General features: G+C 38.3%; 1 protein-coding gene across 1 annotated transcript in view; it reads left to right on the top strand.

Annotated features, from left to right (window-relative positions):
* The window catches only part of LOC120526552 (trace amine-associated receptor 8b-like), a 37,342-nt gene extending 10,208 nt beyond the window's left edge, over positions 1–27,134 (top strand). The window contains exons 2-3 of the mRNA XM_039749715.1: positions 23,315–23,489; positions 27,023–27,134. Coding sequence (XP_039605649.1) covers positions 23,315–23,489; positions 27,023–27,134 — 287 coding nt within the window. The remainder of the gene's footprint in view (positions 1–23,314; positions 23,490–27,022) is intronic.
* Positions 27,135–27,534: the final 400 nt, after the last annotated feature.

Genomic DNA, 27,534 nt, shown 5'->3' with positions numbered 1-27,534 from the left:
AGGCTGTAGTCTTGGCGTCAACTCTATCTGAATTGCGCGATCACATTTGAAAAATATATCTTTTCAAGTTCTATTTAGTCCATATGTGTCAAACTCAAGGGCCACGGGCCACATCCGCCCGGCGTGTAATTATATCCGCCCGAGATCATTTTATATACTGTATTATTGTTATTAATGGCCCGGTATATGAAGCGCTGGTAACACAATAAACTACAGATCCCATAATGCAGCGCTTCAGCTGCCTTGCGAACACTTACGCGTTAATCAAGTCTAGCTTATGATGCTGCAAGTTATTGCGAAGCTAGCTCACACGATGCTGAGAGAAAAGTTGATTCTGAAAATAGAGCCTTTAAAACCGATGGGAGGCTGAGTATATGTTTACTGAACCCGTGTGTCTCATTTGTGGAGCTAATGTGGCTGTAATTACAGAATTTAATCTAAGACGGCACTATGAGACAAAACATCAGGGTAACCTGAATGCAATGCAGAAGATACAGAAAGCAGAATAATTAAATAAGAATCTGACACTTCAGCGGACGTTTTACCCGTGCACAATCACAAAGTGATTTCAAGTGAAGCTGCTTTTATGGGAGACACAAATGCACCAGTGCACCTTGCCCACTTTCCCTGTTGCCAAGTAATGTTAAACCAAGTCGTCACTACGGTGTTCCCAAACACGCACTTTGCTGATAAACTGAGCGCACTGCACTGAGTTTGCACGGCGCTTTGGTGACTTTGAAGAACAAAAAGTCCGTCTACATGCGGCTCGAACCTTGTGCATGTTTGGTAGCACATATCTGTGTGAGAAGCTCTTCTCAGTGATAAAGACTAACAAAACAGCACACAGGAGTCGCCTCACTGATGAGCACCTGCAATCCATCCTGAGAATCTCCACAACACAGAACCTCACACCAAACATAAACGAACCTGTTGCCAAAAAGATGCCAGGCGTCCAGCTCTAAAATGACATATGAGCAAAGACAACTGAATGATTTGATTTGTTATTGCTGAAAGGAACACATTTTATTTATATTTCCAGGTTTTGTTATGCAGCATGTTCATATTTGAATTTGTATAATTTTGACAGGATATATTTTTATGGAGAGCAAAATCTTTTGGGATATTTAAAATCTAAGTTTATTTTTATATAAAATTACATAAGAGTAAAGAAATTTGAATGTTTGTTCTTTTAACGTTTACTTTATTTCTAACTTGTATAATTTAGACAGGATATATTTTTATGGAGAGCAAAATATTATAAGTTGTTTAAGGTTTGAGTTGATTTATTCAGAATAATATTCCTGTCTGTTTTACCATTCCTACCAAAGATATTTCTGTCGACTAAATAAAAATTCCTTCTATTTAAAATTTAAATAGAACTTGAACAAATCGATAGTTCATAATATCCACGCAGACTTGCACGTAAGAGCGGAGTTATCCGTTTTAACAAGCAGCGTATTGCACTGATCTGAAATAGCTGTGTGTGTATATATGTAGATATGTATGTATATGTATATATATGTTTATATATGTGTGTGTATGTATATATATATATGTATTTGTGTGTATATATGTGTGTGTATGTATATGTATGTATATATATATATATATATATGACAACAACACTCATCACTCACAACAGTGACAAAACAATTACATTGACAATCATGTTACGTTATTTTCAAAATGTTTCCTTTTCTTTTCATTGCTTCTTTAACACACTACTTCTCCGCTGAGGCTGGTATTTTCTAGTATATATATAAGATAACTCCTGTAGCCACAATAAATTCCTTTATTGAATAGACAAACCAGGAGTGAACAAGTTCCTTTCTACTGCAGCCACAGCCGCGACACACATAAAAAACATCAATAATAACTCATAAACTTGCAATATTATTTAGGAAAATTGCAACATTTTACTCACCAAAAATTCGGATTATTTGTAAACAAAATCCATCCTTCTCTCTTTCCTCAAAACAGTTCAATTACTCTGTCGCACGGATTATCCGTGTGGTTCAGTTTCATCAATACGTCCCTTTCTATTGCCATCGAAGCTAATGCTGAAAGTCGAACCTGCACTGTCATATTTCTGGCATAAGTTTGAATTTGCTTTAGGGCTAAAATGTCCATTCGACAGAAGCAGTGTACACGGAATGCTCACCGCCAAATATACCAATGTGAACAGCTGCCCCATGCTCTCTTTCAGATTTTTCTGATGAAGGAAGTCAAGGAGATCAGTGGGAGATTTTCCTGCAAAATCATCCATGGCATACATTACAGTCAGTTCTGTTTTTAGCGAGACAGATCAAAAACAGCTCCGTGGCTCTTGTGTTAAAGTGCATGTGTGAATTTTTCTTGTATTCCCGAAACTTCTGGGGCTCGAGGAGCATGACAAACATCAGGTTTGCGTGGTCTTAAAATCTAGTCTGTGTCTGGCAAATAATATTGTCCAGAATCCTGCCATGGAGTTGGCCGTAGTGCGCGCGATGATCTTTCGCTCGGAGCGTTTGCGGTGCGTTCAGTGGCCTCGTAGAGTTACTCATATCGGCTTCTATCCAATCAATGGGTCTGAATATGGTGACTTTGCCATACGCCTGCTAAAGGGCCCTACTGACACCAACTCATAATCTGACTGGTTGAAGCAACAGGTTAATCGACATTTATTCTGTGTAAGAGTGCCTTCGCAACGGATTGTGAAAGCCTCTCTGCCTGGCAACAAATGATGGCTGAAATGTGATTGGTTAAATGCTTTAATAAGAAACTCTGCCTCCCGTGGCTATGGAGCTGCCGTTTATTACAGTATATGGACGAAAATAGGTTCCAGTTATGACCATTACGCATAGAATTTTGAAATGAAGCCTGCCAAATTTCAGCCTTCTACCTATACGGGAATTTGGAGAATTAGTGATGAGTGAGTCAGTCAGTCAGTGAGTGAGTCATTCAGTCAGTCAGTCAGTGAGGGCTTTGCCTTTTATTAGTATAGATGAAACTGAATAACAAAAAAATCAAGATACCCAGCAGACATTATTCACCAGCATTTGTGTGTCTGCTGATATGCCTTCAGTGATGTCTTTTACAGGTAGCAAAACTGTTACAGATCAAATGCTTCTTATTTTTAGGTGCTGTCACACACGTGCAATTGGGAGGCAGCTAAAGGACCTGAATAATAGTAGTTCCACATCAGACCAGGGGGTGGCAAGGTGAACTAACTGTCTCTGTTAATCCTCTGCAGACCATCAATGGGAAATCCCGTACAGTTCAGGCCCCACTGATGACATCACTTGCAGTTCCGGCCCCACTGATGATGTCACTTCCTGCCATGGCCTTTAAAGCAACCATCTTTGCAACCATAAGTCAGTTCTGGTTTGAACTCAGAACTGTGAACATCAAACAATCTTTTTATGTATTTTACAGCCAGGACACAATATACTGGTGACTGCCCCAAACCTTTTTGATGTCTTTAGGCTATTCTTGTGACAGTGGCGTAGTTGAAAGGATGCAAGAAGCCCAGAAGAAACAGGGACAGGACCTGACAGATAACCAGTACTAGGGCAGAGTTTCCAAGTGGGGGGTTTCTCCCAATCTACATAACCAGGGTATCAAAGAAACCAAGGTAGTGTGTGGGAGAGACACACAGAAGTGGGCTGGTCCCTATGGGGAAAGCGAAGGGGGCTTATTATGTGCTCTCAGAGGAGAGATCTGCCACCCCCCACTAGGGTCAAGACCCTAGCTAAATATGGGGCATTCCCAGACCAGCAGGTGAAAAAAATAAAGAAGTGGATATTTGACCCAGAGCGACCAACCCAGAAGCAAGCCTTTGCTCTTTGGAAAAAGATGGCACTATGGCCAAGGCCATTTGAATATACCACCATCCAGATGGCACAGCAGCTAGCCTGCTTTCTGTTAATCAAGACCCTTCCCAAAAATTTCACCCGGGTGGTCTGGGGAGACTTTCAAAATATGGATGAACTCATAGAGCTCACTGAATCATCTAGGACAGCCTTGCAATCTGGCATAGTAGAACGGTTCTCTAGCGGACACCTTGGAGATTACGTTCCACAAAATCTGTCTGTCCCTTACAAGCCGGAGCCTGTTCCGAAGTCCCCGGAACCGTGGATGCGCAACTTACTCAGGAATGGAGAGGAATGCAGGTGGAGAGAGAGGGGAGGGTTGTGTGCACTTACAAACGCCCTGACAATATCACATACAGGAGTAGTGGTTGTAACTGGATTTAAACTTGAAGCACTCTTTGATTCTGGCAGCAACATTTCAATTGTTGATCGCCAATATGTACTACCATGACAGTGAGTGAAAGTAAAGACCAGTATAACTTGTATACACTGAGAAATACGACAATATAAAACTGCCCTATGCTTCATCAGCAATGGAGGATTGCTAAAAAAATTCCCTGTGGTGGTCCTCCCAAATCCACCTTTTCCAGTGATACTGGTGTGGGACTGGTCTGACAATAACTGTGCTTTAGTACTGACTACTCCAAAAAATAATTTAGGCCTAGTTTTAAATGGGAATGACCCATCTCAAGCTGTTTCCACACCATGTGATCAGCTGTCAGAGAGAGATATGGAAGACCAAGAGGGGGAAGGGGAGATTCCTGTCGCAAGCAGAAACATCATCACCCAGAGATTTGACGAGCTAGTAAGAAACCCTGCCCCTTGATGTCAGACTGGACCCTTTCTCCAAGATGCAATTTCAATTCGGAGAAACAGGTTAGCAATTTAGAATGGAAGGTAGAAACTAAGACCATGACACAATCCCACAGATGGAATTCTCAGAGAGTCATACTGTACCACAGTCATAATAGTGGGCCTGTGCTGCTTGCGCCTCTTCCATGTGACTTTTTAGTATGGGCCGAATCATTCCAAATCGATCAGGTAACTGCGCAGTACATTCCAATATGTTTGTAGAGGGAAGAGCCTTTCCTTCCTATTCTTCTTTCAAAATATCCAATATGCCCCGGGGTTGTCGTCCATATAATAATTCAAAAGATGAGAACCCTGTTAAAGGGAGGAGCTGATCCCTTATTCATTTAGCAGTGTGGCGAATTGTTTGCGTACTGAAGTGACTTTAGCTGCAGGTGGAAGTCCCATTTTACTTATGGTGCCAGAGTTGCATTGTGGTGGAGCCGTGTATTAGCCAGTGAAAGCCTTTGACCAGTCTGATAGCGGTCACGGGACATTGTATCGTTGATTGCTGGTACAACAAATAGTTCCAAGCAGGCATCAGCCACAGTGCTGCTCTTGTGAAAAGAATGGAGATAAATGCCATCAACTAGGAGAGGGAGAGGCAAGTTCTTTGTGCCACGTGAACATCACTGAGAGAATAAAATTAAATAATAAAAACAAAAGCGCTAAGTTATACAAGTAGCCAAAATTTACACCAGGTATTACAGACTCAAATCAAATGTATGTTTTTATTATATTGTAGAAATAATAATAATAGTAGCTCATTACTCAAAACGCGGAGCACCCTGTCACAAACCCAGGACCTTTGGGTTATAAGGCAGCAGTTCTGAACTCCACACAATTCAAGAATACATGTAAACTCCCTGTTGAATGACATTTGAGCTTCAGTTTTTAACTCTTTGAGAGCCACATGTATATCAAATGCTTTTTTTTTTTCTTTGGCTATATCCTTGAATAAAAGCGCACATGTTTATTTGATATTTGGATTAAAGTCTTCACACATTATACACTTCAGGTCATTATTAGTATAACATGGAAAAAGTTTCTGTTTTAGGTATGTGTTCAGCATTTCTTGTATTTCCCACATTTCCTTTTGTCCTACACTTACCCAGACCTTTGTAGACACGAACACATATGAAATGCATGTATTCCAAATAACGATATGCTGTATTATTTACCCTATACAACTCCAGGCACCTCACCTCACATGCAGATAAGGAGCCTTGGCTTGAGCTGGGAGAACTTTTTGCCTGAGCTGAGCTCCGTCAAGGTGGGGGATAGGACAGCAGACTGCTTGCTGCTTGTGCTCATCGACATATTTACAAAATAAAAGACACTGATGGAGAGGTCAATCAATCAACATTTATTTATATAGCACATATTCATACAAAAAAATGTAGCTCAAAGTGCTTTACAAAATGAATAGAAAAATAGAAGACACAATAAAAAATAAACATAAGTCAACATTAATTAACATAGAATAAGTAAGGTCCGATGGCCAGGGTGGACAGAAAAAACAAAAAAAAACTCCAAAAGCTGGAGAAAAAAAATAAAATCTGTAGGGGTTCCAGACCACGAGACCGCCCAGTCCCCTCTGGGCAATCTACCTAACATAAGTCAAACAGTCCTCTTTGTATTTAGGGTTTTCATGGAAGGACTTGATGATGATGGTCACGTAGACTTCTGGCTTTCAGTCCATCAATGTTGGTGCATCATGATGCTTTGGGTAGGTGGTGGTGGCTCAGGCCGCCACCAGAAAGAAACCGGAAAAAGAAACAGAAGAGAGTAGGAGTCAGTATGGATTTTGGAGCCACTGTGAATAGTTATTATGAAGAATTGAACATACAGAGTATCAGTATTAAGTTAAAGTGAAGTTATAAAAAGGCCATGTTAAAGTAATGTGTTTTCAGCAGTGTTTTAAAGTGCTCTACTGTATTTGCCTGGCGAATTCCTATTGGCAGGCTATTCCATATTTTAGGTGCATAACAGCAGAAGGCCGCCTCACCACTTCTTTTAAGTTTAGCTTTTGGAATTATAAGAAGACACTCATTTGAAGATCTAAGGTTACGATTTGGAATATAACGTGTCAGGCATTCCGATATATAAGATGGAGCGAGATTATTTAAGGCTTTATAAACCATAAGCAGTATTTTAAAGTCAATCCTGAATGACACAGGCAACCTGTGTAGTGACATCAAAACTGGAGAAATGTGTTCGGATTTTCTTTTCCCAGTTAGGATTCTAGCAGCTGCATTCTGCACTTGTTGCAAGTGATTTATGTCTTTTTTGGGTAGTCCTGAGAGGAGTGCGTTACAGTAATCTAGTCTACTGAAAACAAAAGCATGAATTAATTTCTCAGCATCTTTCAATGATATAAGAGGTCTAACTTTTGCTATGTTTCTTAGTGAAAAAATGCTGTCCTAGTGGTCTGATGAATATGCGATTTAAAATTCAGATTACAGTTGACGGTTACCCCTAAATGTTTTACTTCCGTCTTAACCTTTAATCCTAGTGCATAAAGTTTATTTCTGATAACCTCATTGAATCCATTATTGCCAATTACTAAAATTTCAGTTTTCTCTTTATTTAGTTTGAGAAAATTACTATTCATCCATTCAGAAATTCCAGTAAGACATTGTGTTAATGTATCGAAAGAGTCAGAGTCATCAGGTGCTATTGATAAGTACAGCTGTGTGTCATCAGCATAGCTGTGGTAACTCACGTTGTAACCTGAGATAATCTGACCTAACGGAAGCATGTGCACTGGGATTACACGTTTTTCATAGACTTTAGGAATTCTAGTGTTAACTACCTCAGTGACTTCCCTCAATGAAATGGCCATTGATCCCGCATCATCTTCTGGCTGTGCCTCCACCACAGAGGGCATCCATTGGGTTTAGGAGCTCCTCAAAGTGTTCCTTCCACTGCCAAACAACATCCTCAGTCCAGGTAAGCACTTCTTCACCCTTGCTGAGAACAGCCTGAGTGAATCCCTGCCTGCCCTTTCTGAATCACCTGATTGTTTGCCAGAACTACTTTGAGCCAATCAATAGTCACTTTCTATGGTCCCTCTGAACTCCTCTCACACCCGGACTGCAGCTCTTTTGACCTGTCAACACCTCTCTGCTGCTTTGGGAGTCTCCCGTGCTAACCATACACAGAAGATCTAATTTTTTACCCTAAAGGCATCCTACACCTCTGGTGTCCACCATTGGATCCTTGGGTTGCTACATCAAGAGGCACCTATAGCCATCAGGCCGCAGCTCTTTGCGGCCATTTCACAATGGAGGCTTTGAACAAGGCCCATTTGGACACTGAACCTAGCCTCCTCCGGGATATGGTAAAAGCTCTTTCAGAGGTTGGAATTTAATGTCTTCTGGATAGAAGCCTCTCCCAAATGTTTCCAGACCACCTTCACTACTTGATTTGGCTTTCCAGGTCTGTTTACGTGCCTCCCCAGCCATCTGACCCAACTCACCATCAGGTGGTGATCAGTTGACAACTATGCCACTCTCTTCACCTAAGTGTCCAGACCATACGGCTGCAAATCAGATGATACAATTATAAAATTGATCATAGATCTTTTTCCTAAGGTGCTCATGTACCATGTACACTTATGAGCCACCTAATGTTCAAAGATGGTGTCATTATGGACAAACCATGCATAGCACAGAAGACCAATGACAAAATTTTGGAATTATGGAATTCCCAACTGGGACCCTTTCCAAAATTCTCTCCAGTGACTCCAGGAAGGCACCATTCTCTGAACTTAGATTTGGTGCAAAGGCACATATGGTAGTCAGAGTTCTATGCCCTGCGACTATCAGCCTCAATTGAGCAGCCCTCCTGTTCTCTGAGACAAACCCCAACAGGGCATCGACGAGGCAGGAACTCAATTTGAAGCCCAGTCCCACCCGATGTTTTACTCTAAAGTAAGGGATAGTCCAGTCTCCTTCAAGGGGTTTGGTACCAGGAGCAAGTGAGTGAGTGGATGTGAGCCCAACTATATCTAGTTGATATCTTTCCTACTCACCCACCAACTCTGGCTCCTTCCTCCTAAGAGAGGTAACATTCCACATTCAAAGAGTCAGTTTATGTTTCTGGGTCTCAGTCCTCTACAGCCTCTGCCTTTGACCACCGCCAAGGTCACATTGCACTTTTCTTAGTTCTTCTTTAATCTGCATATGGCTTGTACTTTATAGTTTCTTTCTATATAATTTGTTTAGGATTGGAGATTTTATTTTGGTAGAAAGACCTCTTTTTGAGTATAGTGCTTTGAATGTTTACACAGATGATGGGAGACTTAGCATCATAGTCAAGAAAGGCATTCAGGCCTAAGAAATCAAGTAGCATGGTGATAAGGAAGGGGACAGTGGCTGAAAAGTTCAGGCTCCAAGTTCAGGGTAAGGTCAATTTAGAAAAATCAAATCAAATACCAGGGGAAATAGTATGATGACTCTATCATCAATAGAAACAACTCTACTAACATATAAAAGCAAGTATATAATTGACTGAGGATGATCGAAAGATCGGGACTTCCCGGTAAATTCAAGTCCTCCCAACACTGACTGCTACCTAGAATGAAATGGCTAATGACAGTATACAAAATACTAATGCTTCTTTGAAAAGTGTGAAAAGAAGAGTAAATAAGCACCTCCAAATGTGTCTTAAGAGTTCCTCCTAGTTTAATTTTAGTAGGTTGCTACATTAGATCAGATCATATCCAGCTCCCATTCTCGCCTGTGGTAGAAGAGTTCAAGGTGGTAAAAAGAAGGGTAAGGATTATGTTCAGATACTCTAGTGATGAGCTGGTCAGATGTGTATGGATAACAACAAGAGCAGCCAGCATTTGGGCAGATGACTCTGTGGTGGCACAGGCCAGAACTGCAGTTAAGTTATAGGACATGTTTGGGGACCTATGCTTAGACTCAGCCCTGCATACCCCATGTAGGTTGCAGGTTTTTGTTCCAACCAGTATCACAATCAGTGAGTCATTTTCCCCATAATTAATCTTATTGTTTAATAAACTGGACTTTTTCTCTTCTTTTATTCTGCATTCAGAAAAGCACAGCCATATTATTATTTCATTTATAAGACATTTGGAAATATCCTTATTTTTGTTCTAGCTTTAAATGATTAACCCTCTTTTGTTGTTTTTCTATTAGGTTGTTTTTTTCTGTGCATTTTGATTCTTTATTTGTACCCAAATAATGATAATTAACAGTGGATGGAGCAAGCACTGAATGATAAAAGACTGCAGCTACTTCAGCATCAGACCCACTAATATATTCATTAGTAAATAATGGAGTAAATAACTAAAACACCTGGCAAAACATACTGAAAATCAAAATGATTATGAACATCATAAAAAGCAAGTTAAAGTTAAAACATTTTATTTATAACCTTTTGCCTGTACTCTCCAAGCCTTGTCACATTATAGCGTCTGCATATTGACAAGCCCATTTATGACAGAAACATCCATTAATGTCCAAGTGTGTACAAAAGAAGGGGAACACTTTTAAAATCAATTATTTCTAGATTACTAATTAAAACACGTTTTTATTTATTGCATGTTACCAGGTAAACAATGCTTTGTCAGTGAAAAATTCCACAAAGTCATCTGTGCAAATCAAATAGATTATATATCATTTTTAAAGTTTAATTCAGTTAATTTAGATATTTAGCAGACTTTTCGAAATAATATTAGTGATGACATGCAATTAAATTGGTTTATTGTACAGAACATAGCATTTAAACAAAACAGCACTAACAAAGAATATCACTAATATTGATATTTCTACATTATTTTCCCTATAACATTTGAAAATTGAACTGACTGAAAAATGCCTGGAAATTAATGTTGCACTGAATATGCTCCTTTGAAACATACTGTATATGTTTAAAAAATACAGTATAACTGTTTGTTGACTAATGTTTTTCATTTTTCACTTAATAAACAAGAAATGTGGTTACTGCAGAATATTTTAAAAAGAACACATACAAAGAATTCTCAAAAGCCTCACAGTACTGTTTGATTGAGATTTTTTGCATTACACCCATTAAAATCATACTGAAAATGAAAACTGACTAACAATCCTGGTAAGTAAGCATAACACAGAATATACATATTAAAATGTATGCTTATTATGATAGAAAAATGCAAAACTATAGTGAAGTCAAGCCAGACATTTTCCATGAAAAGGATAATAAATGATCCTGAACAATGAGTCTAGGGAGGCAGTTTGTATTTTAAAATGATTTATGTAATGTAACGTTGCAATGTGTAATGTTACTGCATTACTGTCTTGTTCAAATGCTCAATAAAGACAGCAATGCAAAAATAAATGAATGTGAATATCACTGGTAATTTTATTTTAATATTCAGTCTCCATTCATCATTTTCTAAATAAGGTCATCCAAAATCCACACTATGAGAGTGGGTTTACCTTCCTTATCTACTGAAAATTACAATAATTTTATTTGTATCTAAAAGTTTAAAATTGTAAGTTTCATCATTTTTAATTTTCAACATGCACATAATTTTCAATTGATATTAAAGTGCAATTTTTTTCACACGTCTCCTTTAAAAATAAAAAAGTCACCAAATCTATAATTGTGGATTCCTTAATTATAGTAAAGCAGTTTAAAACAACCATTTACAGTGCTGTCGGGTATTATAAAACTATAATTTTAAACATTATGAGTTTTTAGTAAAGGTAATGATAATTCATTTCATTAAAAGTCTCACACATAAAGTATGGCCAAAATACAGTACTGTTTTGTGGAGTACTGACTTAATACTAATCTGCCATCTGTCATACAAAGAAAATGAAGGAAACAGCCAACATATGTAAATAATCGCCAATAGGTAAAAGTCTTACAGGTATTTTGTACTTTGGCAATTTATACAAGTTTACAAGTTTAATTTACCCTGCCTTTTAAAAATAACACTTTTATTTACATAGTTTTGAAATGAAACATTTTTGTGTATAAAAATAAATCTGCATACGATTAAATTGGCTAGACTAGTAAAATAGACTATTTGAAACACTACATGACCTTAATTGAAACTGCTTATTTATTATTTAATATTTATCAACTTTTCTATTAACCACAGAAATTTGATCTCATCTCATTTTGTGACCCAGAACAAAACACTTAACCTGGCAGAGACCAAATTACACAAAAAGGCAAACTAAGTGTGCATTTATAATTTAAAAGTTTTTGTTCACATAGCATAGAAACAGAGAAACAACATACAGCCATATAAACTTGTACTCGATTTTGTGATTGTGGGAGCAGTTGGCAAAAGTTTTATCTATATAAATAAATAAAATCATTTGTCTAGTATTACTGATTCCATTACTCAGGATGAACTTAGACTACTATACTGTATTTACATTTTGATCCAAGCTTAATACACACCTGATAAAAGGTGAATAGCCAAAACATTGTGTTCTTAGTGATCTTCTTTAAATATAAAATTATGATTTACCTATTTGTTTCCTCAACTGTAATATTACCTTTATTAATGTTTTTCTCACATAAGAGTTGTTAAAGATGAATCTGCTGTAAAAACTCTAAAAGACAAAATTAATTTAAAGGCTTTTCTAAACCATGGGTAAAACAAGCCATATATGACAGGATTAAGACCACAATTTAAAAATGCAATCACATTAAATAAATCATATAAAATTTTGGGATAACTGTTAAAAAGTTCCATAATAATTATAATATATACAGGTAACAAACATAATATAAATGTGAAAATTACAATAGCAATTGTTTTAGTAGCTTTATGTTGTTTATTTTGATATCCATTCACATTCTTTTTTTCACTTTGTTTTCCATCTTTTACATTCTCAATTGCTTTTACATGTTGTTTCACAATAATAAAGATTTTGCCATATAGCACTAGCATAACTAAGCAAGGCATGAGAAAAGAAAAAAGAAAATCAGTGAGTGTTGATATCAGGTTTATCAAAAATCTACATAGCTGATAGCAGTCATTTTGCAAACTATCCAGTATATTAATAATAAAAATGTAGTACAGAGCATACTCCAGAATGGGCCAAAGCCAGCTTATTAAAGCAAATATCCATGCTATATTAATAGTCATTTTTGTTGGATAAAGCAGAGGATAGTTCACAGCATAATAGCGGTCAACAGCAAGAAATAAAACATGAACAGTAGAAATACTTGTTAATGAAGAATAAATAAACTTTTCAACCATGCAGATTACAGTTCCAAAGTACCAGCAATTTTCCAACGTCTTCACCATTTCGATTGGCATAATAAATAGTCCAGTCAGTAAATCAGTGACTGCCATTGATAGCACAAGAATATTTGTTGGGGTATGAAGCTGCTGGAAATGAGAAATTGAAATGGTCACTAGCAAGTTTCCAAGAGTAGTTAAGGAAATTGCAATTGTGTAGATAAAATAAAGTATTACATTAGGAAGAAGTGATGTGTATTTCTTGGAACAGGTTATATTTTCTTTCTGACCACAATACTGCTGTTGAAATTCTTGTAGTCCCATATTTTTCAGAAATAGGTTTTACTTAGTAATATCAAAGTATATCTTCTTGTGATGTTTTGGTAAAGAAGCAATTTGTTAATTGCAAACATGCAGGAAACAGAAAGTGACATTTGTACTTGTTTTTCAATTACCCTTTACACCTTTAATGTAAACCCTGGGGTATAACCGCAAAATGATGAAACATGGTATAATTCAACTGAGGAAATACTTGAAAGTATTGATGACCAATTACAAGATAAAAAATAAAAATGAACTTTGCATTTTCTTTTAAAGGTTAAACATAAATATTAATAACAATTTTAATTTAGATAAAATATATTTTAGATTCAAATTGCATATCCTGTACATGCATAACATTTTCTATATGTGACAATGTGTCAACAGAATTGAACATTAACATGATCTTTATGATAGAAGAACATGAGAGATGTGGTACACATTAAGTGTGTGTGGATGTGCAGGGAACAAGTTATACTATTACATACCGAAGTATGTGATTATCCACACCCATGTATATTCCTCAATTTCCCACAGAACAGGGTAAACCTGGTATCTGCTCTCATAGCGCTGACAACACCTCCTTTTCAGTACTGTGATCACCGGGATTAAAGCACTAAAGTCATAGAAGACCTTCTGAAAACCAGGGTTGAGCTGTAACAGAATACAAGTAACAGTACCACCATTTATTTTATATCTTTATAGATTCTGTTTAAATGACACGCTGCAATCACTAAATGCCCATTCCCAGGAAGTTTGTGCCCCCAGCTGTATACAACCTTATATAATTATCAATATTTTTGTGAATGATTTAGTTGGCAGGCTAGTTAAGTTTAAGTATGCCATGTGGAAAATGCATAACCTTAATTTTAATAATATTGTTTGTTAAGTTTGTTTCCTAAAAGCAGGACAACTCAAGAATGTGAAATAGTTTAAACACACTCTGAGCTACAGACTTTTTTTTTCAAGTGTTCAGCTTTTATTTGTAAATGGTTTCAGGAGTTTCTTTTTTATGTGAGGTTGGACTGCATTTTCATTTCACAATTTAATTTAAACATTTAACTTGTTATACCATTTTTATGAAGTGGCCTATAAATTAATTTATAAAAGTATCTGAAAAGTATTCATAAAGTATTCAGCATAATTTTGAGTATCCATTCAGAATACAAATTTGAATACATTAAGGATTGTTTATTCCATATGCAGCATCTAAATAATTTTTAGAGTATTCTGCCCAACACAGCTGGAGACCTCACCTCATAACCCATAAAATGGTAAGAGGAAGTGCTGTCAGTCATTTTCCTGCAATCACTTTCCTGCAAAACAATTCATTGAAAATATGTGAAAAACTCCTGAAAATGGCAAAAAAAGCATAAAAATCTTGAAAATTCCAAACAAACCCTGGAAATATACAATTCTCAAGTGTGAATGGTCCCTGCATGTTAAAACATCTGTACTAAACTTATTAAACATCAGCTTGGTTAAAAACTAAATGTTTACCTGTAACTATTGTTCAGTTCATCTCACCTAATTGCAAGATATGTGCATACTTCACATCTTCCTCAATAGCTGTCACTATATGACTGAGGCACATGTGTGCACAACAACATTAGAATGATTTTTTCTAGATGAAAAGCTGCTTCTCTTTCAGGAAGTGGTTAGGTTCCTGTAAAAGAAAGAGTTCCTATAAAACTGCTTTAAAAAATTTTTTTTTCTTTTTAACCAGCACTTTCAATGGAACATCCTCTTGGCTGAAAACCCACAAACACTGCTGTATGCACTGTGGCGAGCAGCTGGGAGCAGCACCCAGCAGGGACACCCTGAAGGACCGGAATAGGGATTACACCTCGTCCGGACCACGAGAGGGAAACCGGCCTGGTTGGTATGGGGACCACGGGAACAGAGCACAGAAGCTCAACCCTATAGGGGCCAGTAGTCACCGCCAAGGGACGCCCGGATGCCTGAGAAGCCCTGGACATCAGCACTTCCGCCACACCCGGAGGTGCTGGGGGGAGGAATACCAGGGACACTCGGAGTGCTTCCGGGTGCTCAGCCGGCACTTCCACCACACCAGGAAGTGCTGGCGGAAGTTCCTCGGGAGACACCTGGAGCATGTCCGGGTGAACATAAAAGGGGCCGCCTCCCTCCATTCGTTAGCTGCAGTCGGGTGTAAGAGGACGAAGCCTGGAGGAGAGGAGTGGAGGCAATCAGAAGGAGAGGCATTGACAAAGGGTAGTGCGGGAGTACTGGGTTGTGCGTGCTACTTTGTATACAGAAATGCCAAATAAACATATGCTTGAGTGTAAACCATCGGTGTCTGCCTGTCTGTGTCCGGGCTGTTCCCCACTGTACTTAAAAAACAATGAATTGTGTCACTACTCATGTTTTAGGAACATTCTAGTCTGGTACTAAAGCACAACTGTCAGAGGGGGACATTTTTGTACACTGGGTCATTCCAATTCTCTCTTAGGAAAAGAAACATGTAAATATTACATTTAAAACCCAGCAGATGAACAGGCAATAGGCACCCATTGTTTGGACTGAGGTGAGAAGTTAAAAGGCAAATTTCCTGGGTTATCCTGTAACTGATTTTTGTGATGGCTGTCTACAGGATGTAGGTATTTGCTGTCTTGCAAAAGAGTCACCTCTTTGAACTTTGACTGGTTGAGTATACAAACAATACAAAGTTGTGATAACAGACCTGCTCCTTCCTTGGAGGATGTTTGTATCTACCTGACTTGGAGATTACATGTCTGACAATATTGGTTTCTAATCAGCATATCTGTACTCATTGATGGTTGGTAACAATACATTTTGTTAACTTGTGTTTTCATTAATTGTTAAACCTAGGAAATTTAGGTGTGCCATTGTTTAATCCGATTGTCCAGAACTGATAATTGCAGGGACTGAAGGAGATTTAAGCTTCTGGGAAGGAGAAGGCAAAAGAGGGACAGTCCACTGAGAACGCTGCCAAGACTCGCAGAGAGCACAGGGGCTCACTTGCAGACTGGGGTACGTGGCTGGTGCGACATGAGGAACACGGACAGCAACACTTACCCCGAAGGAGGAAGAGACAGCTCTACACGAAGACGGTTGTGGGTCCAGCGAGAGAAGGAAGCTGCATGAAAGGACCGAGCAAAGCTGGCAGACGAGAAGTGAGGCGTGACTAGGTCACAGCAACACAAGGAGCCCAGAATGGAGAAAAAGAACGGCGAGGAGACGCTGCATCGGTGGACAGTTGGACGATTAATTGTTGGGGTAGCACAGTGTACAAACTGGACTCTGCACTACTAAAGATTGTATCCTCCAATTCTATTTTTAATGGACTTTTAGAGTGTGGACTGTGTGTTTTCCTTTTAAAAAAAGGAAATTCGTTCTTGATATTGTTAGATTTTGTTTATGTTCATTTATCTTTTAAATGTACTTATTATTGTCAGGTGTAATAGATGTTACTGTTGCTTTTCTTGAAATTACTATTGTGTCTTTCATTGTGTGTTTACTCACTGCCCAATTTAAAGAAACCTGTGTGCTATTATTGGTAAATTTCAGGAGTTCCCAGTCTCTTAATAAAACTGGGTGGCGTAGTTGGATATTTAAATGGTGTCTAAGTTAGATTACCCGTAAGTGTGACCAGACACCTGTCACACTACAAAAGCACTTAGATGTAACAGAACCCGAAGACAACTTTCAGCACATTGAGTATCCACAGTAGTGACTGTTGCAGATTTATAGCATCACCCTTGTGACATCATCGAAGGAACGAACGTGGTCATGTGACAGTTGTAACTTGTGTAAACAAAGGAAAAAAGATGTGAACAAAAAGTTAACTTTACAAAACTAAATCAAAATGAAAAATAAACCTCAAAAATCCTCAAATAAAAAACACAAAATACATACAAAGATGCACATATAAAAATGTGTTAATATAATACCTTGTCAGTCACACTATGTTTAATTTTTACACAAATTGTGCAGTGTTTTTTTTTGTTTTAAATTTTATCATTGTATTCAGTAACATTACCATGATACCATTTGCATTCTAGACAATTTCTTGCTTGATTTTCATGACTGCAATCATGTTGTTTACTGTTTTTATGCTAGTTCCTGACTACTTGTCAGTCAAGGCATGTGGTATTCAGTATTTTGTCATCATTTTCCATCTATAAAAGAAAATTTGTGCTGTGTTTTTACATTTTTAATTATTTTATAAGTAATCATGTAAGGCTTCTGTCTGTCATTGACTTTTCCTAAATAGCTGCACTGCAAATATATTATTGTAAACATTTAATTAATTATATTTTTCTGTGTAATCAAGTATGAATTGCTGCCTTTCACCTCTAGCTTGCACCTGATCATATTTGCATATTTTTGTCACCTAGAAAATCCATTCTAATCAACATCATTGAGGTTGTTGTATGTTCATACCCAAATGTAAATTACTACCTCTCTCTCTCTCCTCCAGGGGCCTCATTAATAAAGCTTATGTACACAGAATAAGACATAAACTTGAAGTGTACGTATGGAACTTACATACATATACATATATTTATGGCATCTCTTGTCCATGCATAAACAACTTTTCACTGGAAAAATGACAACATCATCGATCAAGGAAGGAAATGCAGCTAAATGACTACTTGCACACATAATAATTAATATCACTGTGCCATTACTACAATTTGAGTTGATGTGATAAACATATTGCACCTGAAAAATGATGAATATTATGTACAGATTGTATTTTAGTTCCATTTTAAGAGGGCCAATAATACATACTTGCACTGAAGAACTTTTTTGTTTTTTTTCATCAGTTTATATTGGCTGACAGGTCAACAGTATCTCAGCCAGGCTTCACCATCATTAACTAACTGGCAAGACATCCTTTTTGATATGGTAAGGGTGTACATATAAAAAAAAACACATTTGTCAAAATAAAAAGGTCATTTGCAGCAGTGCATGGTTCTCATAACTTAATCAGAGCAATTGACTTCATTTGTATTGCAATAATGGCACCTAGCGAGAATGAAGCTGCTTCTGTTAAATGTAACCAGTTACCTTACATTAATGCACAAGTCATCCAAGATGTCACTTGCAAACATGTGGCCCAGGTCAGCCTGTGATTCATTCATTTTGAAGCAAAGTAGCTTTTGACATGATGGATTCTCCAAAAACATTAATGTGTTCTTAAACAGCACTGTTTTTATTTTTATCTCATTAGCAAGCAAAAGAGAAAAAATACTGTGGTGCAGATTCAGCCACTAAGCTCTTTTACAGCACATATGCATGATTGCTCCACTCCCTTCATTTCCCCTTTTTGGCCAATAGACCAGATACACAGAAACCAAGAACTTAGCTGGCTGTATTTTTACTTTTGCACCTGTCAATTACTGTTCTCAACACTCCCACTTAATTTACAGGTTCACTTAGACACAAAACAAATCCACTATGTATCAAAAAAATATTACAGGTGTATATGAATACAATTATTATAAAACAATGCTTGCATTCCCCTCTTATTTTGGCACTGAAAATCTGATTTTCATTTAGGCCAGCATGCTCAAATCTGCAGTTGCACACTACAAACACCCACCTAAAGCAAAGTGAATTCCTTAATGATCTAAACCAGGGATTCTCAAACTCGGTCCTGGAGTTTTGAAGACATTTCCTTCTGGCCTTGAGGCATATAAACAGAGCTCTAATTTTATTTTCTGGCACAATTATTTACCTCAATTGCCTTTACACAGTCTTTCCTGTCATATTTGAGAGTAGGCTTTCAGACAAATAAGCCGCTATTATGTAATCTGGTTCTTATTTCTTCTCAGTCACTTCAGCAATGAATAAAAATAACACATCTGAAGCAGCTGAAAAATCCTCAGCATGACTGTTGGACATTTACTTGTCTGTCTGTTTTCAAGTACATGATAGTTCACAATGTGATGATCAGCCCTCTCCAGTCAGTGGCAAAATCGATTTTACAACATCTGGAACATTTGTAACACTATGGTGCAGTATCCAATATTCTAGGCATAAGCTTCAAACACAAATGTTAATGTTGCATCTGGGTATTCTAGGACTTGGGATGAACAAAACACATGTCTTTCAAGTTCCTTTTGTTGTGATCCTGATGTTGTTGTAATGGCTAGCTGTAAGAATTAAAAGGTTTTCCTGTGAGCCAGATCATGAGTGGCAGATAGACACACCAACATAAGCATCTGTTTAAAGGTCCTTGAAAGGACCATTTAATGTCTCTTTAAGAAACAACTCTCATTGTGTTCATCGTCAAGGGGAATCATTGTCCTCCCGAGTCTCCACACAGCACTGGCTGCCTTCTTTCCTTTGCCAGGTCAGACCATCCAACCTGCTTCACTGTTCATCTCACCCTTTTTTATGCTTGTGGCATTTAAGGGTCATGATGCACTTGCTTTTACGAAAATAGGAGTTAAAAATGAACCGCACACAGGAGATGTAAGTGAGCAAGACTGAATGTAAGGAGTTGGCGCCTGATACGCTATGAGACTGATGGCAAAATGTTATACAGTACAATGTTCTTTTTTCTTAGTAAAAAGAGAAGTCCACATTACATACATATATCTGAAACATATCTGTTTATTATAGCTGTTAAGTGCATATACAGTTTGCATTATAATTTAGATATGTACTGTACCCTTATATGTCTAGCAGTGCAATCATTTTTTTTAATTGTTTGAAATGTTAGGACAAATATAAAATAGATAACTTGAATGGAAGCACAGAATGTACATCTTTAGATACCTGTACTGCCACATTATAATACTAGTAAATATACACTAGCAGCACAGCAACACATGTCTATTTCGCATGCATAATTAGAAGTGTGCTGCCCTTACTAGTCAAAACAAGCCTTAAAGGAACCCCCAAAAGAAAAAAAACACATACAACCCTGTGAAATAATAATTATAAGGAAAGAGGAATTTCTATCATCTTCATGGAAGGAAAAAAATGCAAAGCACCTGCACAGAGATAGCAAAGAAATAGGCATTCTATTTGTGTCTGAAGTTGCAACATCAAACAATGGTGGAATGAGCCAGTCCTTCACAGCTGCTTCATCACACAGATAATGTGTGCTACTAACTGAAGCTTTGTGTACGCAATGATATATATATATACTCGAGACAGAGTCATACAAAGTTTTGGGGGCAACGACCCGTATAATTGGTTTCCTGGCTGCAAAGTTGCTTTAAATGGATACAGCACTGATGTGCACAAAACCGAGTCCAAAACAGAAATGAGGGAATAGGGAAAAGGTGGAGGCTTTTAAAGGGGAAGACAGGAAGTGAGGTCAAAGGGGTCGGACTCATAAGGGTGTTCAGCCATAGGCTTGAGCCCGGTGTGATATCACAGGGACCGGAGCCGGCAAGGTCTTCTTTCACAGGCTCGGACCCGGAAGTGACTTCAAGAAGGCCAGGTGGAATCTCTTGTGAATGGTCTGCAGGAAAGGGAGAAAATAGGTCAGTGCACTCTGCCACATCCCGGTCTGATTCGGAATTGCCCTTACTCAAGCCCTTTAGCTGCCTCCCATGCACATGTGTGTGACAGCACTTTCTTATTTTCAATGTTGAGAGACAAGATTAGACAGGAGTCCCCTTGGACTATGATGTTTGCTGATGACATTGTGATCTGTAGTGAGAGTAGAGAGTAGGTTGAGAAGACCGTGGAGATATACTCTAGAGAGGAGAGGAATGAAGGTCAATAGGAACAAGACAGAGTACATGTGTGTGAATGAGAGGAAGGTCAGTAGAATTGTGAGGTTGCAGGGAAAAGAGATGACGAAGGTGGATGAGTTTAAATACTTGGGGTCAACAGTACAGAGTAAAGGGGATTGTGGGAGAGAAGTGAAAACGAGAGTGCAGGCAGGGTGAAATGGGTGGAGAAGAGTGTCAGGAGTAATTTGTGACAGACAGGTATCAGCAAGAGTGAAAGGGAAAGTCTACAGGGTGGTAGTGAGACCAGCTGTGTTATATGGGTTAGAGACGGTGGTACTGACCAAAAAACAGGAGACAGAGCTGCGGATGGCAGAGTTAAAGATATTAAGATTTACATTGGGTGTAATGAGGATGGATAAGATTAGGAATGAATACATTAGAGGGTAAGCACAGGTTGGAAAGTTTGGAGATAAATTCAGAAAGCGAGATTGCGATGGTTTGTACATGTGCAGAGAAGAGATGCTGGGTATATATTAGGAAAAGGATTCTAAGTATAGAGCTGTCAGGCAAGAGGAAAACAGGAAGACATAAAAGAAGGTTTATGAATGTGGTGAAGGAGGACATGCAGGGTATGGGTGTAACAGAGCAAGATGCAGAAGGCAACTCCTAACAGGAGCAGCCCAAAGAAGAAGGAGATCTAAATTAATATAATGTACAGTACCAAATAACAGCCAGCATAGGTCTATGAGAGGAAGGTCCTGCTAAACCAATCTTTTAGATTTTTTGAAAAGGCAGTAGTTGACAAAGCCAAAGCATATGACATAATTTACTTAGACTTTCAAAAATCCTTTGATACAGTACCAAATCATAGCTGTAGGTATAACCTACAAAACAGGATCTCTAGATATTTAATTGGTAGCAGACAACAATAGAGATAACAGTAGAATGCTCCACATGGAATGAGATTATCAGTCAAATTCCTTAGGGGGTCTCTCTTTAAACTGTTACTTTTTCATGATTTTTATTAATTACATTGAATCTAGTAGAGTTATTAATTTGAGAAATTCACAGATGACACTAAAATTGGAGACAGTGAGGAGGCAGCAAAAAGAATTTAAAAAGACTTCAGAATAATCTTCAGAACTGGATGAACACCTAGAAAGTGAAGTTCAATTTAGAAAAGTGCAAAGTGCAACACATGGGCAAAAGGAACATCAGTTATAAATACAAGAAGGGAGAAAGTGTCATACAGGAAACAGCTTCTAAAAAGTATTAGGGGTTTATGTTGACACAAAGTTTTTACTGTCTAAGCAAGGTGCTAAAGTTATCAAAAAAGCAAATAAAATGTAGGGTTATATCATAAAAAGTACTGAATATAGGTAAAGGGACATTATGCTCAAAATATATAATGCAGTTTCCACCACCACACCAAACCTACCTAGCAGGCACATTGATAAAATGCAAACTGTGCATAGAAAGTAATCCTAGCTGGGACTTTCTTAACTCCAGCCTCTTGAAACTGTAAGGGTGCTATGCTAAACAGTACACTACCCGACCATCCAAAATATTATTGAATGTCAAGTATTTTACACTACGTATTGGATACTTACGTTTAAATTTAGGTTATTTTAATAACACATCATAATTTTATGACATGTCAGGTTTTGCTACTGTCAGCTTTTGCTCTAACAAGATTCTCAATTAGAAACCAACTTACATGTTTAACACTCCATTTCATTAAATGTTACTCATCATTCTTTTTCAGAAATTCCTAAAAGTGTACAATTAATTTTTCAGTAAAATACAACACACTGTTATCTGTACTGTACAGGTTTTGAACTTGTCTCATATTACTTTTTCTTTTTTTCCTGAATATTCAACCTGCTTAATGATGTCTATAGTAATAAAAGAACCTTTTCATGTGAACAGTATATTTAGCTGTGCAAAACTCAGTATTTCCTGTATACTTCACATTTTCCAATATCGTCAAGCTGAATTTGTTAAGTTAAAATGTTTAAGCAATCAAAGTAAATTGAGGCAAAAGCTTCCAAGCCCCTCCTTGACACCATGGAGTCATTTTTTTTAAATTTGATGCTTACTAAGCAATTGTGAAATTGATAAGGAATTTCCTGTCACAGGAGACCTTGCATTCCTCTAAGGGTAACCACAGAGCAATATTCTGCCAGTGCCTTTTATATAAATAACCATATTCTAAACATCTGTTTACACAATTTCAGTTCTGAATCAATTGATATATCGTTGGAAAAAAAATCCAAGAAACAAAATGAGACCAAAGGACTTTGGATTGGATTACTGCTATCCTAACAATAATACATCCTGCTTTAGACACATTTTGAAACAAGAACTCTATTTATTTCTTTACATTTTTGCAGGTTTTGTAACAACAGTAACAATCTGTGGAAACCTTCTTGTGATTATTTCAGTCTCTCATTTCAAGCAGCTTCATACACCTTCAAACTTACTTGTTGTGTCTTTGGCTGCAGCAGATTTCCTTATTGGCTTCTTTGCGATGCCTTTCCAGTTTTCTGCAGCTATAGAAAATTGCTGGTATTTTAAGACATTTTGCTGTTCTTATCTCACTTATTTCTATAAATTCTAAATACAGTTTCTGTTGCAAACATGGTGAACATATCAGTTGACCACTGCCTTGCTATATGAGCCATTTTTTTACAGCATTAAAGTAACTAATAATAGAATGGGTCTTTGGATTTTCTGCTGGTTCTTTATGATTCTGTACACATTAACATTTCTTTACTTTACAGGGGCTGATATTGTAACAAGTTTGTGTGCTGGCATATGTAGACTAAGTCATTATGTAGAATGGCGCAGAGGCGGCCTTTGGGGGTGGTGACTAGGGCAATCGCCTCAGGCCCCGCGCCTGAGGGGGGCCTCACGATAGGAGATTATTTTTTCACCATTAGCTCATCATTCAAATATGCGGGGCCTCTGCAAGTTATTCAAATCCATTATAGACTGAAATACGGTATGTGGTGGATTTCTTTGGACACCACTCATAAATGAGGACTTGTTACTTCTAGGACAGTCTCGCAATCTGGGAGAGCAAAACGGTTCTCTAGCGGACACCATGGAGATTACGTCCCACAAAATCTGTCTGTCCCTTACAAGCTGGAGCCTGTTCCAAAGTCCCTGGACCTGTGGATGCGCATCTTACTCAGGAATGGAGAGGAATGCACATGGAGAGAGAAAGGAGGGTTGTGTGCACTTACAAATGCCCTGACAATATCACATACAGGAGTAGTGGTTGTAACTGGATTTAAACTTGAAGCACTCTTTGATTCCGGCAGCAAAATTTCAATTGTTGATTGCCAATATGTATTACCGTGACATTGAGTGAAAGTAAAGACCAGTATAACTTGTATACACTGAGAAATCCAACAATATAAAACTGCCTTATGCCTTATCAGCAATGGAGGATCGCTAAAGAAATTCCCTGTGGCGGTCTTTCCAAATCCACCTTTTCCAGTGATACTGGGAGCTGATCCCTTATTCATCTAGCAGCGTGGCAAATTGTGTACACATTGTGCAATACTGAAGTGACTTTAACTGCAGGTGGAAGTCCCATTTTACTTATGGTGCCAAGCAGAGCTGCATTGTGGTGCAGCCGTGTATTATCCAGCGAAAGCGCTGTGAAGAAGCTGTCTGTTGTTACGGTCCTTCCTTTGTCCAGTCCGATAGCAGTCACGGTACATTGTATCTTTGATTGCTGGTACAAATACTTCTGAGCAGGCTTCGGCCATAGTGCTGATCTTGCAAAAAGAATGGAGATAAATGCCATCAACTCAGAGAGGGAGAGGCAAGTTTGTTGTACCACGTGAACGTCATTGAAAGAATAAAATTGAATAATAAAAACAGAAGCGCTAACTTTTGCAAGTAGCCAAAATTTACACCGGGTGTTAAAGACTCAAATCAAATGTATGTTTTTATTATATTGTAGAAATAATAATAATAGTAGCTTACTACTCAAAACGCGGAGCACCCAGTCTCAAACCCAGGACCTTTGGGTTATAAGGCAGCAGTTTTTAACTCCACACCATTCAACAAAACATGTAAACTCCCTGTTGATTGACATTTGAGCTTGACTTTTTAACTCATTGACAGCCACATGTAAATTAAATGCTTTTTTTATTCTTTGGCTATATCCTTGAATAAAAGCGCACATGTTTATTTGATATTTGGACTAAAGTCTTCACACATTATACACTTCAGATCATTATTAGTATAACATGGAAAAAGTTTCTGCTTTAGGTATGTTTTCAGCATTTCTTGAATTTCTCACATTTCCTTTCATCCTACACTTACCCAGACCTTTATAGACACAGAACACATATGAAATGCATGTATTCCAAATAACGACATACTGTATTATTTACCCTATACAACTCCAGGCACCTAACCTCACATGCAGATAAGGAGCCTTGGCTTGAGCTGGGAGAACTTTTTGCCTGAGCTGAGCTCCGTCAAGGTGGGGGATAGGACATCAGGCAGCTTGCTGCTTGTGCTCATTGATACAGTTACAAAATAAAAGATGCTGATGGAGAGGTGCAAAGGGATTTAAGGTGGGCTGGGATTACAACTTTTTTAGTAGACTTCAGGAATTCTAGTGTTAACTACCTCAGTGATTTCCCTCAATGTAATGGCCATTGATCTTGCATCAGCTTTTGACTCTGCCTCCACCACAGAGGGCATCCATTGGGTTCAGGAGCTCCTCAAAGTGTTCCTTCCACTGCCAAATAACATCCTCAGTCCAGGTAAGCATTTCTTCACCCTTGCGGAGAACAGCCTGGGTGAATCCCTGCCTGCCGTTTCTGAGTCACCTGATTGTTTGCCAGAACTTCGTTGAGCCAATCAATAGTCACTTTCTATGGTCCCTCTGAACTCCTCCCACACCCGGGTTTTTGCTTCCCTGACCCAAGGCTGCAGCTCTTTTGACCTGTCAACACCTGTCTGCTGCTTTGGGAGTCTCCCGTGCTAACCATATAAGGAGATCTCATTTTTCACCCCGATGGCATCCCACACCTCTGTTGTCCACCATTGGATCCTTGGGTAGCTACCTCATGAGGTACCTATGGCCTTCAGGCTGCAGCTCTTTCGAGCCACTTTCACAATGGAGGCTTGGAACAAGGCCCATTTTTGACTCTGTACCTAGCCTCCTCCGGGATATGTTAAAAGATCTTTCAGAGGTTGGAATTTAATGTCTTCTGGATAGAAGCCTCTCCCAAATGTTTCCAGACCACCCTCACTATTTGATTTGGCTTTCCAGGTCTGTTTACGTGCCTCCCCCGCCATCTGACCCAATTCACCATCAGGTGGTGATCAGTTGATAACTATGCCACTCTCTTCACCTAAGTGTCCAGACCATACGGCTGCAAATCAGATGATACAATTATAAAATTGGTCATAGATCTTTTTCCTAAGGTGCTCTTGTACCATGTACACTTATGAGCCACCTCATGTTCAAAGATGGTGTTCATTATGGACAAACCATGCATAGCTTTGAAGACCAATAACAAAATTTTAGATTTATGGAATTCCCAATTGGGACCCTTTCCAAGATTCTCTCCAGTGACTCCAGGAAGGCACCGTTCTCTGAACTTACATTTGGTGCATAGGCACATATGGTAGTCAGTGTTCTATGCTCTGCGACCATCAGCCTTACAGAGCAGCCCTCCTGTTCTCTGAGACAAACTCCAACAGGGCATCAAACAAGCAGGGACTCAATGTGAAGCCCAGTCCCACCCGATGTTTTACCTCCTTGGAAACTCCAAAGTAAAGGATAGTCCAGTCTCCTTCAAGGGGTTTGGTACCAGAAGCAAGCGAGTGAGTGGATGTGAGACCCAATTATATCTAGTTGGTATCTTTCCCACTCACCCACGAACTCTGGCTCCTTCCTCCTAAGAGAGGTAAAATTCCACATCCAAAGAGTCAGTTTATGTTTCTGACCCAGTGCTCTACAGCCTCTGCTTTTGAGCACCACCCAGGTCACATTGCACTTTTCTTAGTTCTTCTTTAATCTGCAGATGGCTTGTACGTTAAAGTTTCTTTCTATATAATTTGTTTAGGACAGGATATTCTATTTTGGTAGAAAGACCTCTTTTTGAGGATAGTGCTTTGAATGTTTACACAGATGATGGGAGACTTGGCATCATAGGCAAGAAAGGCATTCAGGCCTAAGAAATCAAGTAGCATGGTGATAGTGGCTGAAAAGTTCAGGCTCCGAGTTCAGGGTAAAGTTAATTTAGAAAAATCAAATCAAACACCAGGGGAAATAGTATGATGACTCTATCATCAATAGAAACAACTTTGCTAGAATAGAAACAACTTTGCTAGCATATAAAAGCAAGTAGATAATTGACTGAGGATTATCGAAAGATCAGGACTTCCCGGTATATTCAAGTCCTCCCAGCACAGACTGCTACCTAGACTGATATGGGTAATGACAGTATACAAAATACTAATGCTTGTTTGAAAAATGTGAAAAGAAGAGTAAATAAACACCTCCAAATATGGCTTAGAGTTCTTCCTAGTTTGATTTTAGTAGGTCGCTACATTCGATCAGATCATATCCAGCTCC

This window comes from Polypterus senegalus, chromosome 3 (assembly GCF_016835505.1).
Source record: "Polypterus senegalus isolate Bchr_013 chromosome 3, ASM1683550v1, whole genome shotgun sequence".
Classification (NCBI taxonomy): Eukaryota; Metazoa; Chordata; class Cladistia; order Polypteriformes; family Polypteridae; genus Polypterus; species Polypterus senegalus.
Note: the sequence above shows the minus strand (reverse complement) of the source record. Positions and strands in the feature narration are given on the sequence as shown.